The sequence below is a fragment of the Papilio polytes genome, unplaced genomic scaffold (assembly GCF_000836215.1).
Source record: "Papilio polytes unplaced genomic scaffold, Ppol_1.0 DF824269.1, whole genome shotgun sequence".
Lineage (NCBI taxonomy): Eukaryota > Metazoa > Arthropoda > Insecta > Lepidoptera > Papilionidae > Papilio > Papilio polytes.
The window spans coordinates 2,168,982-2,185,067 of NW_013524935.1; the positions used below are offsets into that span (position 1 = coordinate 2,168,982).

Here is a 16,086-nt window from a genome sequence, read left to right on the forward strand (position 1 = left end):
ACTTGAAACTAAACATTCGAATAACTATTTAGTCTCGCTTTGATTCCTCCTTACTCGATCTTTACTTGTTTAACTAAACAGTTAAACAATTGAATTGGCTGCGAAACAATCGACAATCGCACGACAGTTTTGCGATAGTTTAGTCAAATGTGTGCGCCTACTCTAAGTATGACAATTGGTACTTTTTCGACTTATTTGATTAATTAAATTTCAAAGTAAAGAACTCATAAGTTACTTTTGCCCTGAGTAAGAATATTTCCTTATTCCAAATATTTGATGCACGTGTTTTTGATATTGGTAATATTGGCACATTTTCATCGTGACCCGTAGTAAAACATCGTCGTAAGCAACTGACAAACTGTTGTATAGCGTGAGATTTACCGCTAGATAGACATGGAAATTTTTGACAAGCATGTTGTTTCCATCTGAATGGCTGAGTTCACGCCATTCGAACTCCATTGGCAGAGTCGATTTCGCCGATATTCCCCACTCCAAGACATTTATAACCCATATGACAGCTTGAATAGTGATCATATACAGGTTCCTGTTTTTATTTTTTATTGTTACTTTTATCTTTTGTTTTCTTTTGTATCTGTGTTTTGGTCGATTTTATTTCTTTTCAATAAACTTGTATAGTGACGATTGCACATGACATGATTGACAAGCTCGTATAACATTTGGCAGTAAGATTTTTTAGTTGTAAAAACTGTAAATGGTCTCTGACTGAAGTGATTATGAGACTTTTCTATTTAAAAAATAGAAAATTTACTAGCTATCGCCCACGACTCCGACCTCGTGAAATTAAAACCAGATGAGTAGCCTATGACCAATTTCATCGAGATCAGTTCAGCCGTTTAGGCTACAAACTCTAACAAACATCCATCCATATAAACTTTTACATTTGTAACGTTAGTAAGAATAATAAGAAGTAAGATAGCTTCGCACCTTAAAATTGAACTGAATATGGTTGAAACAGCATTCAAAAATTTAATCTTCACAATGGATTAGTCACACTGACCTATTAATGTTAACGACCGGATGAGGTCAACAATATGGCCGAATTATGAAGTGCATTCGGTCGGTCAATTTGCATATGCACACTGTCAAGTTGTCAGATTTGACGCGCGGCGGTCGCATCGATGTGACACCTTGCATTCCTCATCTTGTATTGAATTTATCTATTTTGTTTTGTGCGTTGTATTTATTAATACGTTGCTACGCTCTTTTGTTTTTTAGATAGTTTGTTGCAAGATTTTTAGGACCATTTCCTCTGGTGTTGTGTTCCATGGGCGTCTTTGACCACCTCTGTGTTCTCGCCGCTTGTTTACAGTCTAATCTTATTAAAAAACCTGTTAAACCTTTGTTGTTAAATTTAAATTAAAACTTGTACTTGTGTCTAAAGTGGAAAGCGACAAGGCATTCGTAATATTTCAATTTCAACCTTCCCATACAGTAAATCAAATCTTTCTCACCGGTACGTTTTCAATTTTGTCAACTAGAAATGTAACGATATGCCATTGTACGAACATGCTACCATTATTTCATTTCGATGTCGTTTAAAACATCAAAAAATTATTGTTTAATTCCAAGCTAATATGTATTTTATTTTTATATGTATAAAGACTACTTTAGCTTGCTTCATATAGTAACGTTTTGGAGTAGGTATTTAGGAATTCGTGTGAGGAATTCATCTCGTTTTCTTTCAATATTTTTATTACATCGTCACGGAGCGCCCTCACACCTGTTTCGTCAGTCGTGAAAACGACAATTTTACATTTTCACACAAGTTTCTTTCGTACTCTGAATTCTTTGAGTAAAGGGACGTACGTAAATTCTTTACAAAGTGAAATAACTATAATACATTTTCTTTTATTCATTGCTATTATCTTTTTGAGAAAAAATATCTGCAATTTAGCACTAAACAAGCATTTTATTTAGAAATTACTTTCACTACTTAAAACATAAATACTGTATATTTTACCAAAGACTTTACAAATTCTAAAAAAAGTTAGTTAGTTTGTAACCAAGCAGATATGCTAAATAAAAAGAAATTTGAAAAAAATAGAATACTCGTTTACATCCGAGGTTAGTAATTTAGGTCTTCGACATGTATATTTTCGACATTGAAAGCCTGGAATTACCTATAGGAACATTTCGTCAGTGTTAAAAAGGCTGGGGGCTGGGCGGCGCCCGCCTTGACAAATTGTATGGGTCGTGGGCGGGCGTCTGAAAGCTGCTCCTTTCATGTCACATTGCCCACAACCAGAGGTCATAGGACCGTCTTATTTGGGTTAAGATAATTTTATGTAAGTTAAACTTGTAGAAAGTTTTTTGTTAAAGCGATTTAATGCAAAATGTAGTGTATTACAGAAATAAATAAAAAATATTAGCAGTTATAGTGCCTTTTATTGCTAGATAACTTAGACTAGGGGTAGCTGTTATTAATATGGTATTACTTGAAGTAGTCCTAAAAATAAACATTTCAAGTTTTATCGAATTTGAAACTTTTTTTGTTATTCTGGCATAAAATGTGCAGATGTTTATCGAACGAGTTGCGAATGATTATAATAAAAATTGTTATAATGATTGAACGCAAAAAGCGATCATAAGCCGTACAAGATTCGGACCACCTCGTTGTAGTGTCGTATCTCGAAGGTTTTACAGCTCGGCCGAAAACACGGAATGCTACTCGCGTTATTATCGACCGGGGCAGTTAATGTTATCTTGCTCGGTTCCATCTTAACGGTATTGGGCTACCTGTCTTTGTGTCGGTGTCGGTTACCGATTGAATTTAACTATTTAGTGTCGACGTGATAACTAATCCAGACGCTAAATAAAAACATAAATGATACTGGCCGATTTGTAACAAAACAGTCGCAATAATTTGAAAATCGAATAGTTTAAATATCGAATCCAACGTCACGTTTAAACATTTTTTAATTTAAAAAGAGGTTGATTACAAGACGTCAAACCTCCTTTGAAAGACAATTGGTTGATCTTATAACACTAAATGTGCACGCAAGTTGAAATAACCCATAAGTAAAAATAAAAGAACAAACGAAATTCTTATCGCATCAGCTATCTAAATTGCGTCTAAAATTTATAGTCAATACCACATCAAATTCTTTGCAACTCAACGCATTAAACTGATAACGGATCAGCAAATAATCGGGGTTCAAATAATTTTGTGTAACCTCAAGATGTAACATATTCCAAACACCCGAAAATCTTTTAAACAAAAGCCACTCAATTCACGATCTTATTCCGTCGTATTAAAACCATCATTTGTACAACATGCTATAAACAACTAGAAAAGAAACATTGTCAATTAAATACATGTGTGGGTTTATATACAAATAGACCGAGCTACAATTAAAAGTTACGTATGTGTGTGTAAGCTTTAAGCCGTTGATAAAGCTCAATAAAAAGTTGAATTTAAACACCTTATCGCCGTATCGGAGTAGCGATTGGTGGTCGGCTCTTTTGGCACATAACATGCATTGAGTAGGCGTTCGTACTAAAAATATTTTTACACCGAATAGGTAATAATTAAAAACCTTTTTTAATCCTACGTTATTAAATATATCCTTTACTATAAAAAGGTATTTGCAATAACGATGCGTTGTTATTGAAGTTGAACAGTTATTTATGACATTACCTACTCATTATGCGACAGATTTATCGTTAAATTGTCGTGAATTTTTATGAATTCACGCGACTTGCAATTTTAATGACATTTAAAACAAGTTTCAATATCATTTAAATGATAGTAGCCGTGCTAACGTCATTACCGTTTATGAGAAGGCAGAGACAAAAAATTTGTGAAAAAACAGGAATTATTTGTACATTTTGTACGAATTTTGTGAAAAGTTTTTTTTTTACTTTTTAAAATATTTTTATAGGTATTTCGATTCGATGGAGTCTGTTGTATTTCACTAGTCAACACTGACACAATATTTTTAACACACCGGATAAATAGATAAGCATCTGAATCCACTAATAAGAAAGTTTATTAAGTGTCGGACACACTGCCAGTAGTCTTCTCGATTTGTATCACATATTATATCGAATGTTATTTCATACACTTACACACACAAACACACACTCACACACACATATAAACACGACTGGAACAACGCTCCAACACAAAAAAAAACTAGTATGTACTTTTTCTTTTTCTTTTGTTTCCTGAAACTTTTGTAAGAATAATTGTAATATTTTTCTTTGTATTTATATAGATTAGGCATAGTGAACAAAATTTTTACACCGGTACTTTCTGTGAACACAACCTCGTGTCCTTGTATTGACATGTAATAAAACATTTTACAAAAAAAAACATTTAAATGTTATTTAATGACATTTATTGGTAATTAAGTTAAACATACTATCTAATATAAGGATATACATAGATTAGTTCAATCAGTAACGTTTGGTGATCCAAAGTTGTGTATACACAGACCATTTCAATCTCCGTTAAAATTCTGTACGACGACCTGTTTAAAGCTATCCGTGTATAGCGAACTTAAGACAGTCTATAAATTCATATGTAGTATTGACTAGAACTGGTAGAAGAAACAAAACACTACACGATACTTGAATTCTCAGTAAAACACTAATTACTTGACAAAACGGTATCTGTGAGAAGTTATTTATTAACATTTAATAGACTCCAATCATATGAGTAATCGTTTTGAATCTAAAACAGTTTACTCTTAAGAAATAAAATTTACCATTGAACAATATGCTAATGGGTAAGACTATCGCAGAGTTTAACATACACTGAATTAAAATTACCAGCTCGAAAGCGTTTAAACGTTGCCCCACCGCAGTGTACGTCAAATGGTCTTTAATGTCGTACAGCGAAATACAAATACAGGAGATAATACTGAGAGGTCGGTCCTCGGTATCTGGCTACCGGCTACCGGCGGCGAGATGAAAGCGCGCTCAGATAGCGCTAAAACACTCATTTGTTTTGTCACTCGACCACCGACTAATGCGCACGCCGCAGACCCTAGTCGACAGGCAAGCGTGGATAAGGTATTATACGAAACACTATTAACTTCAGAAAAACAGTGTCTTAAACCCAGAACTGGCAGTGAAATAAAATTGGATTGTCTGTTTGTAATATCAAAAGAAAAAATCCAGATTTCGGGAATATGGTGTATTTTCGTTGCTGATAACGAAAATTACAATTTAAAATGTTTGGTATGTCTGGCTATGTCTGTCTGTCGGTCCGCAAGCAGCGTTTGATCCGGAAACGGCTGAGCCGGATTTCGACCGGACTTTCACTGAAGGGTAGCTGACATAGATCCACAACTTTTTTTAGTCACTTAATCTGAAAACATTTATTTTTAAACCATACAGAACCATCTAATTAAAAGTACTCTTATGTTTCCCGAGTTGATTAAATAATTTTAATATAGCTTTGAGCGTATATAGTTCTATTAATATTAATTTGTTGTCTTCGCAACAAAATGCCTTATCCAAAAAGATTACAAGTACCTTGGTGGGCATCCAAACACCCGCTATAGAAATTATGTTTTTAATTAATCCGGTTACTTATTTTATTAATTTATAGGCAATACTTTAGACGATAGTGAATCATCGCTTTTTCTCGCAAACGTAATAGTACATTGTAAAGTTTATTGTACATCCTTTCCATATGTTAATTTCAGTTATTCAGTTCCATTTCGTTCGTTAAATGTTCGTTTTACATTCACTATGGTTTTGTTTCATTTTGCTCAACACTTTGGAGTACGATATGCTTAAGTTTATTTTCTCTTTATTTTGTTTTTATTTCTTGCTTAAAACAACGACAATCTTCGTCAAATTAATTATGTTTTACATAATAAAAATCGGTTAATAAGTTACTTTTGAGTTCGATATTCAAACAGGTGAGTTGTGTTTTGTTATTGCTATGCATAAATTTTAAGTTCATTATGTTGTCGTGAAAATATACGATCAATCTACCACATTTACGTTAAAACACTTGAATACTTATCTAAACTTCTAATAATGGTCCTGTATTTCTTAGCCCCGATACTTTGGGCCGGATGAAGAGATAAACTTATGGGTTGTTGAGTGTTTTTTTATGTAAAGAGACCGATTAAAGCTGATCCTTTATTAACGGGTTATTTGCGTCAAATACCGGTAGCCGTTTGACGAGGCCGAAGACTGCGGCGAACTGAAAGGATGTTTTAATACGTTTATCTGCCAACCCTTTAATAGTTTGCGTCTGTGAGCACCGCTACGGAGACACACATATCATTGTTGTTCAAGTAACCGATAATCTATTGAAAAAGGACAGATGGATTCTTTGTTTTTTTTATAAACAAGCCAGAGTGTTTACTCAATTTTTGGGGCCTGTACTGTTAGTTCATGAATGTCAAAATGATCACACATAGACTATACTAGTATATTATTGTATTATCTGTTGTAATATTAACAAAACAAATGAACTATCTATCTATCTTTATATTTAGTTTATATTGATTAACAGAACCCAACTTGAGTTAAAAGATTTTATCTCTGTCACTTTGCATAACAGTTACATTATAAAGATTCCACTTTTTGTACTTTTACACCCACTTTCAAGTTAATCCGAAGCCCTTTTCGCATTTTTTAAATAAAAAGCAATCATAATTCGCAACGCGTAATTCACTGAGAACATAAAACAAGCATCTTTATGACAATCCTCGTGACGACGTAAAACGAAACGAAATTTCCCCAAACGGGGTTCCGCGCATTACTAAAGCGGCGAAACCTGACCGATCATTGTATTCCCATTAATTGAATTGCAATAATAACAGCGAGAATAAATTCTCATGAGGCCGATATAGACGGACCTCTAAAGAGCTCTTTATGCCAAACAAATCGGCCTCCTTTGAGAGCTTCAAACGAGCCGCCCCTACGAGCGAGCGCGTTTTATTTGTCGTTATTTTGTTTATCGCGGTGATTACGCGCCGGGGCAGATGTGGCACAGCGAGTCTTGTCTCTGAGAGGCAATGCAGACTTCCGTGTTTATTAGTTTATAAGTTGATTTTCTGGTCTTATGAAACTACTAGTCAGTAGTGAATTAAACGAATTTATGCATTTTGTTATCTCGTGTAATTAAAGCACTTAAGATTAGGAAACTCTAGATTAATGGATATAAGTATATTTCTTGGATTCGTGGGATAATTAAAATAGGGATAATCCAGATCAGATATTACTGTAATTAACCCAAAATAGTAGATTAAAAATTCCGATATGTTTGACATGTGAAATCTTTCGAATAAATTAATTGAAAATTGAAATTGAAGTAGGATGAACAATTACAATCACAAAAATGTTCATATTCTTAACTACATAAGTTTCATAGTAATTTTATCAATCAGTTGACCACTCTGTCAATTTCATAATCTTTGATAATCTTTAATTTTACACGATAGTCGTGTGTAATCAAAACGATTAACAAACTCGGTTTAAACTCTGTCCGTAATAAGTAAAATGGTAATTTTGTTTTGCAATTTTATTGTCAAAAAAAACTCCAAAACAATATCATACTTGACTCGTGAATTTGCCGCTCAAACACACGTAAAAAACAACAGGAAAATTATAGTGTTGTCAATGTGTTTTGTACCAATATACCAAAACTGGAACCTGATGATTAAGCTATATATGACATAAATTAAGCCTTATAAATATGTTAACCTGGACCAATCCATCAACATGCATGCGTAGGCGTAGTTGATAAAACAAATTGGCCGGTCTACGTGGCCAAGACCACCAGAAGCGTGGCTTTATCTATTTAATTGTAGAGTTCTGAACACGGTTCGGTTAATTGAGGCTCCCGCGGCCGCACACCAGATTACCGCCCGATAGACAATTTACGACCAATAGTCTGATAACGCTCTAGCCACTTTACTCTTGTTTTATGACTATTTTTACTCACACAAGCACGTGGTGTTAAGTGCAAGTGTACTTGCTATTGGTTATTTAGTAATAAAGAAAATAAACTATAAAAGCGGCAACCTTTTATCTGTATCTATATCTATACTAATATTATAAAGAGGAAAGATTTGTATTTTTGTATGTATTAAAATAACTCAAAATACTGGAATGTGTTTAAAAATTCTTTCACCGTTAGAAAGATAATTTTTCTCTGAGTAACATAGGTTGCTTTTTTATTTCACGCAAACGAAGTCGCGGGCAACAGCTAGTCTAGAATATTGTCGTAATTATAAGATATAAAATGAAGTGCAAGCATATGTTTGTGAAAACGAGTTTTTGGTTATCGATTCCGCAAACATTTTGAAATCCCGAGAAAATTTAGCATATTTCGTTAAATAACTCTCCAATTGCTGTATCGAATTGATGAAATCCCGATTGGAATCGAATAGACTAGATTTAGATGACAAAATTGAATTGTCACTAAACATAGGTTCGCACTGAATTTGCCTTGCGTTGTTCACTTGGCTACAAATGTACGAGCGGCGTAAAGTAAATCATACGTTAGGGATATGTATTATTACATTTCACTACAACCCCAGCCACTGCAAACTATCCAATTAACTTGCAGCCCAACAAATTACCGCCAAAGTATTTTGACCCTTATAGCTAAGGTATTAAGAGATATGTTTTCTATGTTAAAATGTTACGTAAATATGACTATAGTTGGGGTGACAGAACTAGGGTGCTTTTACAAAAGCATAGGATTAGTTGCAACGCCACGGTGGGCTTGGGGTTTAAGTTATTACGTCACATCCGTAATGGCCGCTAGGCCTACGGTATTGTTGCACATATCTGTTACTTGTTACAATCGCCTATAAATAATTAGTAGATAGTACAGCTCCCATTGTCGCAGACAAATAAAGATAGCTACTATTTGCTTATTAAAGTAACAATTATTATTATTTTTATGTTCTAGTTTTTCTTAACCTAGACGATTAGTACCTATAGTATAGGAATTATTCTGTGATCGTTATTTCTTTCATCTTCAACTTGGCTACAGTTGAGATTCAAGAATATACTCTTTAGGTTTACTTTTAAACCTTTGTAGTTACATTAAAAAAAATATTAGTAGAATACAAGTCATATTTAGTATTGAATATATTTGTGGTAAGCATTCGCATTCATTGATCGTAGTCTGTCGATAGTATCAATCGAGGGCGACAATGAGCGGTGCGCCCATTGGCCTGACGTCACAGGCTCGCCGGGTCACGCCCCACGTACCGGATTACTATGTCCGGTACGCGACAATACGAATCCATGCCCCATGCCGCGACACCAATACATCGCCAACTCGAACTAGCTGAATTGTTAAACTTTGGCCAATGTTTGTCAATGTTTGGTCAAAGAGTAAGTAGCTAAACGTGTTTAACTTGTTTTGTATTTTGATGATTATTATTTAATCGTCTTAAGATCTGAGACACAATGGTTTTATATACGATTGGGTTATATTCAATAGTATTCCATTATAGGAACACATTGCTATCCTTATCGTTACCTTTAGAAAATAGAGACAAAATGATTTAAAACTAGTGTCATGTCAATGCAGTTTCACAGACGCTATAGGCATTTTGGCGTTTTTAACAATACAGTAACAACCGTAACGTAGAGGAGTACACAGAGCACATCATTAGAGCCATCTCTTTCTGCCTTGTTTGTCATGAAGACATGTAATATATGACATGATTGAAATCCATTCACACATCGTACAGTCAAAAACCACTGGTACACCGATGAATTTTACCATCGCCATAAAGCGAATAGGTTTTATGGTTTCGATAATGTCTACACAACGCGTACGGATCCCGCCGACGGCGTCCGACCAGTTTTTTAGTTCTGAGAAGTCCAGTTGCGGCGCACGATATAGGCCTCCTAAAAAATCGGCTACTAGAAAGCGGACCGAATTCTCAACATAGCAGGTGCGTGTCCTGCGTTTTTCATATAGCTGTACAGATATGCTATTTTATAGCTATGTCGAAATATAAATTTAATTCGTTTAAAAATCTATTTAAAATATTATAATAAATCATTTTAATCCCTTTAAAAGACCAAAAATTTTTGGAATAAATTAATGTAAAATAAATGTAATTTCTTTTTATTAAAAATAGAATTATTAAAAGATTACTTCTCTTTTTTTATTTCTCCTCAATCTCTATTTCTTGAATTTAGTATTGGACGATTTACAAAGGAAAGTGAAATAACAGGTTATTCAGAAATATAGCTGTTCCAATAACGCGTTATAAAACTATATAACTAGTTAACCGACCAGTTATTTTTGTGTGTATCGAGCGCTTGTAATTGCCCCGTGGCGCCGGTCTGCATCTCTTGTTCGTTTTGTTGTTCCCCGGCCGCTGTTTTGTTCCTCGCTTGTTGGTTTTGGGAATTAGCATGTCTTATTAGCATAACTGTCTGATAACAGTTGATTGCTGTTTTAACGGCTACACGTGACTCGATTTTGTTGACTGCTATAAATCGAATTTGAATTTTATAATTTTTATAAGTTTGATAGCATTTTTTGCAGTATTATCTTATAATATTGACCAGATGTTTTGTGAGAATCAAAATATTGATATGTTCTACTATGACTAATGAAAACAAAGAGTAGATAAAAGATTTATAACTACAATAAAAAACCAAGGACATAACTATGAATTTACCCGAGAAAAATATGTGTATGTATATATAATTTTCACAACTAAAAAATTGTGGTTTTCCTCAAATATATAGAAGTTAGATATATCAAAAGGCAAATAGATAAAATGGGAGTCGTATTAATGTTTTAAAATAAAACAATAACAATTTCAAGGAAGCGACGACGTTCATAATATACGACCGGTCGCCGAAATGGTAATATTGTTAACGGGGAGTAAAATAACTACGGAAGAAAGCAAAAGGAATACATGATGTTGGGAATTTCTCAATAAGCTGTGCGCGTGGGGCCGACGCGGGCGCCGCCCCGGCGAGCCACCGCCGCGCCGTGGCCGCGCGCCATCCATCCGTCTCCGTCGCACGCGCGCGGGTGGCGGCCAAGTACGGCCACCATGGCCACTTCGGCCACCACGGCCACTTTAGCTGCTTTGACCACTTTGTTGCCAAACACTACTTTGCTAGAATTTTATTGACTTTTGATTAATAATTTCAATAAATTCCTAATTTACTCTCACAACTATGGCCATATTTTTAAACATTTCTTTGCTAATGCTATAAAATTTTCGATTATGCCACAAGAAAGTCATAAACCGTTTATAAATATTTTTGTATAAAATATAAATAATATAAAATCGGATACTATATGACGGATGGGACCCCTACCTCGTGGCCACCTCGCGCGCGACCTCTGAGCGCTTTCGTTAAAGACCAGACCTCGCAGGCTATATCATTAATCTATTACGGCCTTACGGTGGGCTCGTGCATAAAAGATACTTTTTTATTATTTTTTATTCGTCGTTGAAACTTCGGTGAAACGTAACGAGTGCTGGGAACGATTTTCAGTTTTATGGCTCTTAATTAGAATGATTCGGCTCCGATGGCGTCTAGCTGTCGCACTTTCATTACATAAACTATATGTTTAATATAGTGTTTATGGAAGAATATATTGAGTTGCTTCCAACAAGCCGTTAAATGGTTGCATGAGATAGACGTAAAATATAACCTAACTCTTTGTAAAAAGCCTTTAACTGCCGCACTCGGGTAGATTAATCTAAACTAAGGATTAACGTTTCTGAGTGCAGAATAAATAACTTGTTGACTAACTTTATACATCTATCCAGATTTCTTTGTTAAAAATCATGATAAAGTTAAAATATTCCTCATTGATGGCAACATTAACAAAATATCGTTAGTTCTAAACTGGATTCGAACCCGCCCCCGGCGTCGTCGCGCCGCGCCTCCGGGCCACACGTATTTGTACAACTGTCGGCTAATTACATACTTTGAACGGACTGACTTTCGATACAAATGATTAAGCTCTTCATATTATCTTTCTTTTTAATTTCCAAAAGTCAATCTTTATAAATCGCTTTTAAATAATTTTATTTAATACATATTTTGTATTTAACTTTTGAAATATGCATTACATTCTTAAGTGAGCTGCGATTTTTATTACCAGCTAGTCTATACTATTATAATAAAGCGTAAACACACATTTCTTTGTTGCCTAAGATGTCAGCATCATATTTTTGAATAATTCTTTTTTTAATAAAAAGCCCTACACTTACGTCACGCTTTAGGCTATATATTTTTGCACCATTTATCTTAAGGGGTAAATATTTTGGATAAAAACCCTAATGTGGGAAAGAAACCATAAGTTGCTGCCAACATCAAGAATGATTGCTAAGGTTTGTCATGTCATTTTGACATTTGCAATTGACAATTTGTAACATGTAAACAATAAAATAACTTTATGGTGATGAAATCGCACGGGAACAGCTAGTATTTATAATATTAGTAACTAACTGTTGCTTGTAACTACGATACGTGAAAAAAAAATAAAATGTATAGTCTACATTACTCACAGATAAATTACTTTTCTAATAGTGAAAGAAATTATGAAATCGGCTCAGTAGTTTTCAGATATTTCAATACATACAAATATTTTCTCTTAATAATATTACTTACTTTCGCCCGCGACTCCGTTCGCGTGGACATAAAAAATAATATTAAACATAGCCTAATATTACTCACTGACAACGTAGCTTTTCAATGGTGAATGAATTTTCGAAATCGGACGAGTATTTTTGAGTTATTTCATTACAATCAAACAAACAGAGTTTTCCTCTTTATAATATTAGTATAGATGGTATAGATATAGTGCTTATAATCATGATTTTATCAAAGTATCATAAATAAACACATGTATGGTATTATTACACCGCGTAGTTGCATTAACATGAATGAAGGCTTATAAGTTGGCTGTAACTATTTCGTTAAACACACAGCGAGTCAGCGAGCGACTTCCCCGGTTATTAATGGAGCCTGTCGATGATTCCAAACCGGTCCGAAAAAGACATAAACGACGGCTATAATTCTGACAGCTGTATTATGCAAGATAAATATCATTTATTGGTATAATTTTACACATGGTCCTACGTGCCCCACTTCCCTTGTGCCACAGATAAATAAAAATGTTGCAATAAATAAAAATTAGTAAACATTTTTACTTTGATGATGTTTAAAATGTAGTTTTGATATTTGACATCTGTCAAGAAATGCTCAAGGGGAATTCTACGTTCTATAAAACTTTATTTAACTTAATTTATTTCAAACTAAATGCATATTGTGGTATAATATACGCAACAATAATCTAATATAATCTATCAAAGTATTATGTTATCTGTCTACTAAATTACTAAAGGCGTAAAACAAATATTTAGAAATGTAAATGCTATCTTACTATTCACTTTAAAATCATCTTGTGTGTTTGTAAAAGATGTCAGTAAAATAATAAATCAGAGAAATCATAAATTAAAAGCAAATTGTTAACAAGAGGTCAGAAAACATCGTAAGCTGTCCACGGGCGAGCCAGCGCCATTATTAAAGTAATTTAGCACTCTCTGGGCGCTGCGCTGCTCTGTAGACTGTGTTTGTTTTGCGGGCGAGAAGTTGCCTCAACCTATTATTACCGTCTCGTTATACTTTTTTACCGCCAGGAGTGGTCAACACTCGGCTATTCAAAATCTGAAATACGCTTTTGCACATTATGAAAATAAAGTATTCGTTTACATTTCGCTTTATGTTCACATAAGATGGACATGCGCTTCTTTGTTCGAATACTCATTTGAATGCGGCCGCGCTTTTGTACAGAATGTATGTTTGAATATGTTTATTTGTGATTGATGTGTTAATATTTGATATACTTGAAGTTATCATATAGTTCAGAGGTCTCCTAATTTAAAAAGACAACGCATTCAAAGTTGGATGTGCCTACTATTGACTTTTTGGAAGTGAATTAACCAATTTAAATTCGCTAGCTAAAAACTTTGTAACGTGTATGTCTCTTCATACAGAAACTTCCAATTTATTTATCGTTATTTGGCAGTCTAATGTCAAAAAGAAACATTTTATGGATGATCACAACATAGTTACCCTGTCAACTTTTTTCGCTGTTTACAATCTCTTTTTGTCGCACAAATTATTGTTTCTTTTTTCAAAAAAAGATCCAAATGTTGGTAATCACCTCGACCAGTGTTAACTGGCCTCTCGCCGGAGGTGCGGACGCGGAATCAGTGAAAACATGTTATTATTAATAATAATCTCACTTATCCAACTTATTTCAATACGTAAGGTTATCGGGAGATCGATTCTTAGAAATATTTGACTTGACTTATCTGTTGGTATAATGTGGAAATTATAATTGTTAACCACCCACGTTGTTAATAAACATTTCTTATAACTTAGCGTACTTAAATATGTCTGTCATTAAGTGTAGTAAAGTTCATTCATTTTTGTCAGATTCTTGGAAACAATGTTTTCGTGGACTTAATGATATATTTTCTGTAATGAATACTTTCGAAGATGAATTATAAGCCTTGTATTAAGTAAGCATACTTGAAATATTAAGTAAGCAAGTTAACTTATAAGTGACTGAGCAGATTGCACTGTATTATGCCCACTATTCGACGAAAAAATATGTTCCATTTATATCTGAATGCGTAATTGTTTGTTAAAGTTTGTAGCCTAAACGGATTACGATAAAATTTAGCATAGATATACAGGAGAGTCTTGAAAAACACAAAGGTTACTTACTTGTGTTTTTTCGTAATTCCACGTCGACGGAGTCGCGACCGAAAGCTAGTTAGTTGTATTCCTAGAATATCTACTCTTTAAAAGTTTTTATATGATAAAATTTAATTATGTTTTATTAGATGTTGGTACAATTAATTTAACGTCGCTGTGTTATTCTGTTTGTTAGATATCATAATTTCAACATCTTCATAAACCTTCCAACATCTAATACCTGTATGGTCATCCTATCCACATCCTCACGTCAGGCTAATTTCGCCTTACTTCATATCATACTAAAGTTCATTTTTCTCACCTTCGTAGGAGCTCATCTATAACCAAAGTCAACGGATGTTGTCAAAGTTGCTGTGGCCCAATCCAGTGCCTAGTGCGCCAAGAGATCCCCACTCAGACCATTTGGTTAGTAGACATTTTGATTTTTAACCTCGAATATAAGACGAATTTTTATTTTATCACAAATCCGTCCCAAAACTGTTTGTCCATATCTGACGTAGGATGTCCACTTTCATATTCCTAATTATTTTAAACAATTTTAAGTTAAAAATAACAGTAATCATTAATAATGCAAAAACGTATGAATGCAAAAATTGACAATTTAATTTTTTTTCCATTGTTTAAGCTGTACAAAAGAAGAATTCTTAATTTTTTTTTAATTAAAACTTATTCGTTAAGTTTCACGAACAAAAAGGTTATAAATGGTCGCAAACAGTTGGCAACTAGCATTTAACAAACACCATTAGACATCAAATTAAAAAAATAATGTAACGAATCAACCGTCAAAATAACTCATGTTCCGATGACGCCCCTAACTAGGCCTCTTAAGCTTCGTTTGAATAACTTTTTTAGGCGCCAAAAAAATTGATGTTCGAAATCATAGCAGCAGATGTTAATGATTCTATTATTTATGGTTGAGCCTTGTCTATTATACTTTTTTTTTAACTGTTACCCACCGGTAACTGGATGCCTTTAAACGGGAAATCATTCGTCCGTGTAATTCTGTATATTGTGGAATAACGATTAACAAATAAACACGAACTTTTTATAGAAGTACAGTCGAGAACATCTCTATAGTTATTTCAGTTGTGTGATTGAATGGTAAACTGTGGGTACGTATTAAATACTATAGACTAAATTACATCGTTTCTTACAATTAAAAAGATGACGTAACAAAAAAAATCTCAACCTACGTAATAGTTTAATCGGTATGTTTTTTATTAAAGTTTTAAAACCAGAGTTGGTAAGAATGGTTTATCCTACTCACTATTTATTATATTATATGCCTCTGGAAAACATACAGCATTGCTTATGAAGATGCGTTATATACTTAGCTTGAATTTCGCGGTCATTCGCCGTTGA

General features: G+C 33.9%; 1 protein-coding gene across 1 annotated transcript in view; it reads left to right on the forward strand.

Moving 5' to 3' along the window:
• LOC106105924 (optomotor-blind protein-like) overlaps positions 1–16,086 on the forward strand; it is a 93,719-nt gene that overhangs the window by 44,717 nt on the left and 32,916 nt on the right. The window contains exon 5 of the mRNA XM_013286393.1: positions 15,034–15,129. Coding sequence (XP_013141847.1) covers positions 15,034–15,129 — 96 coding nt within the window. The remainder of the gene's footprint in view (positions 1–15,033; positions 15,130–16,086) is intronic.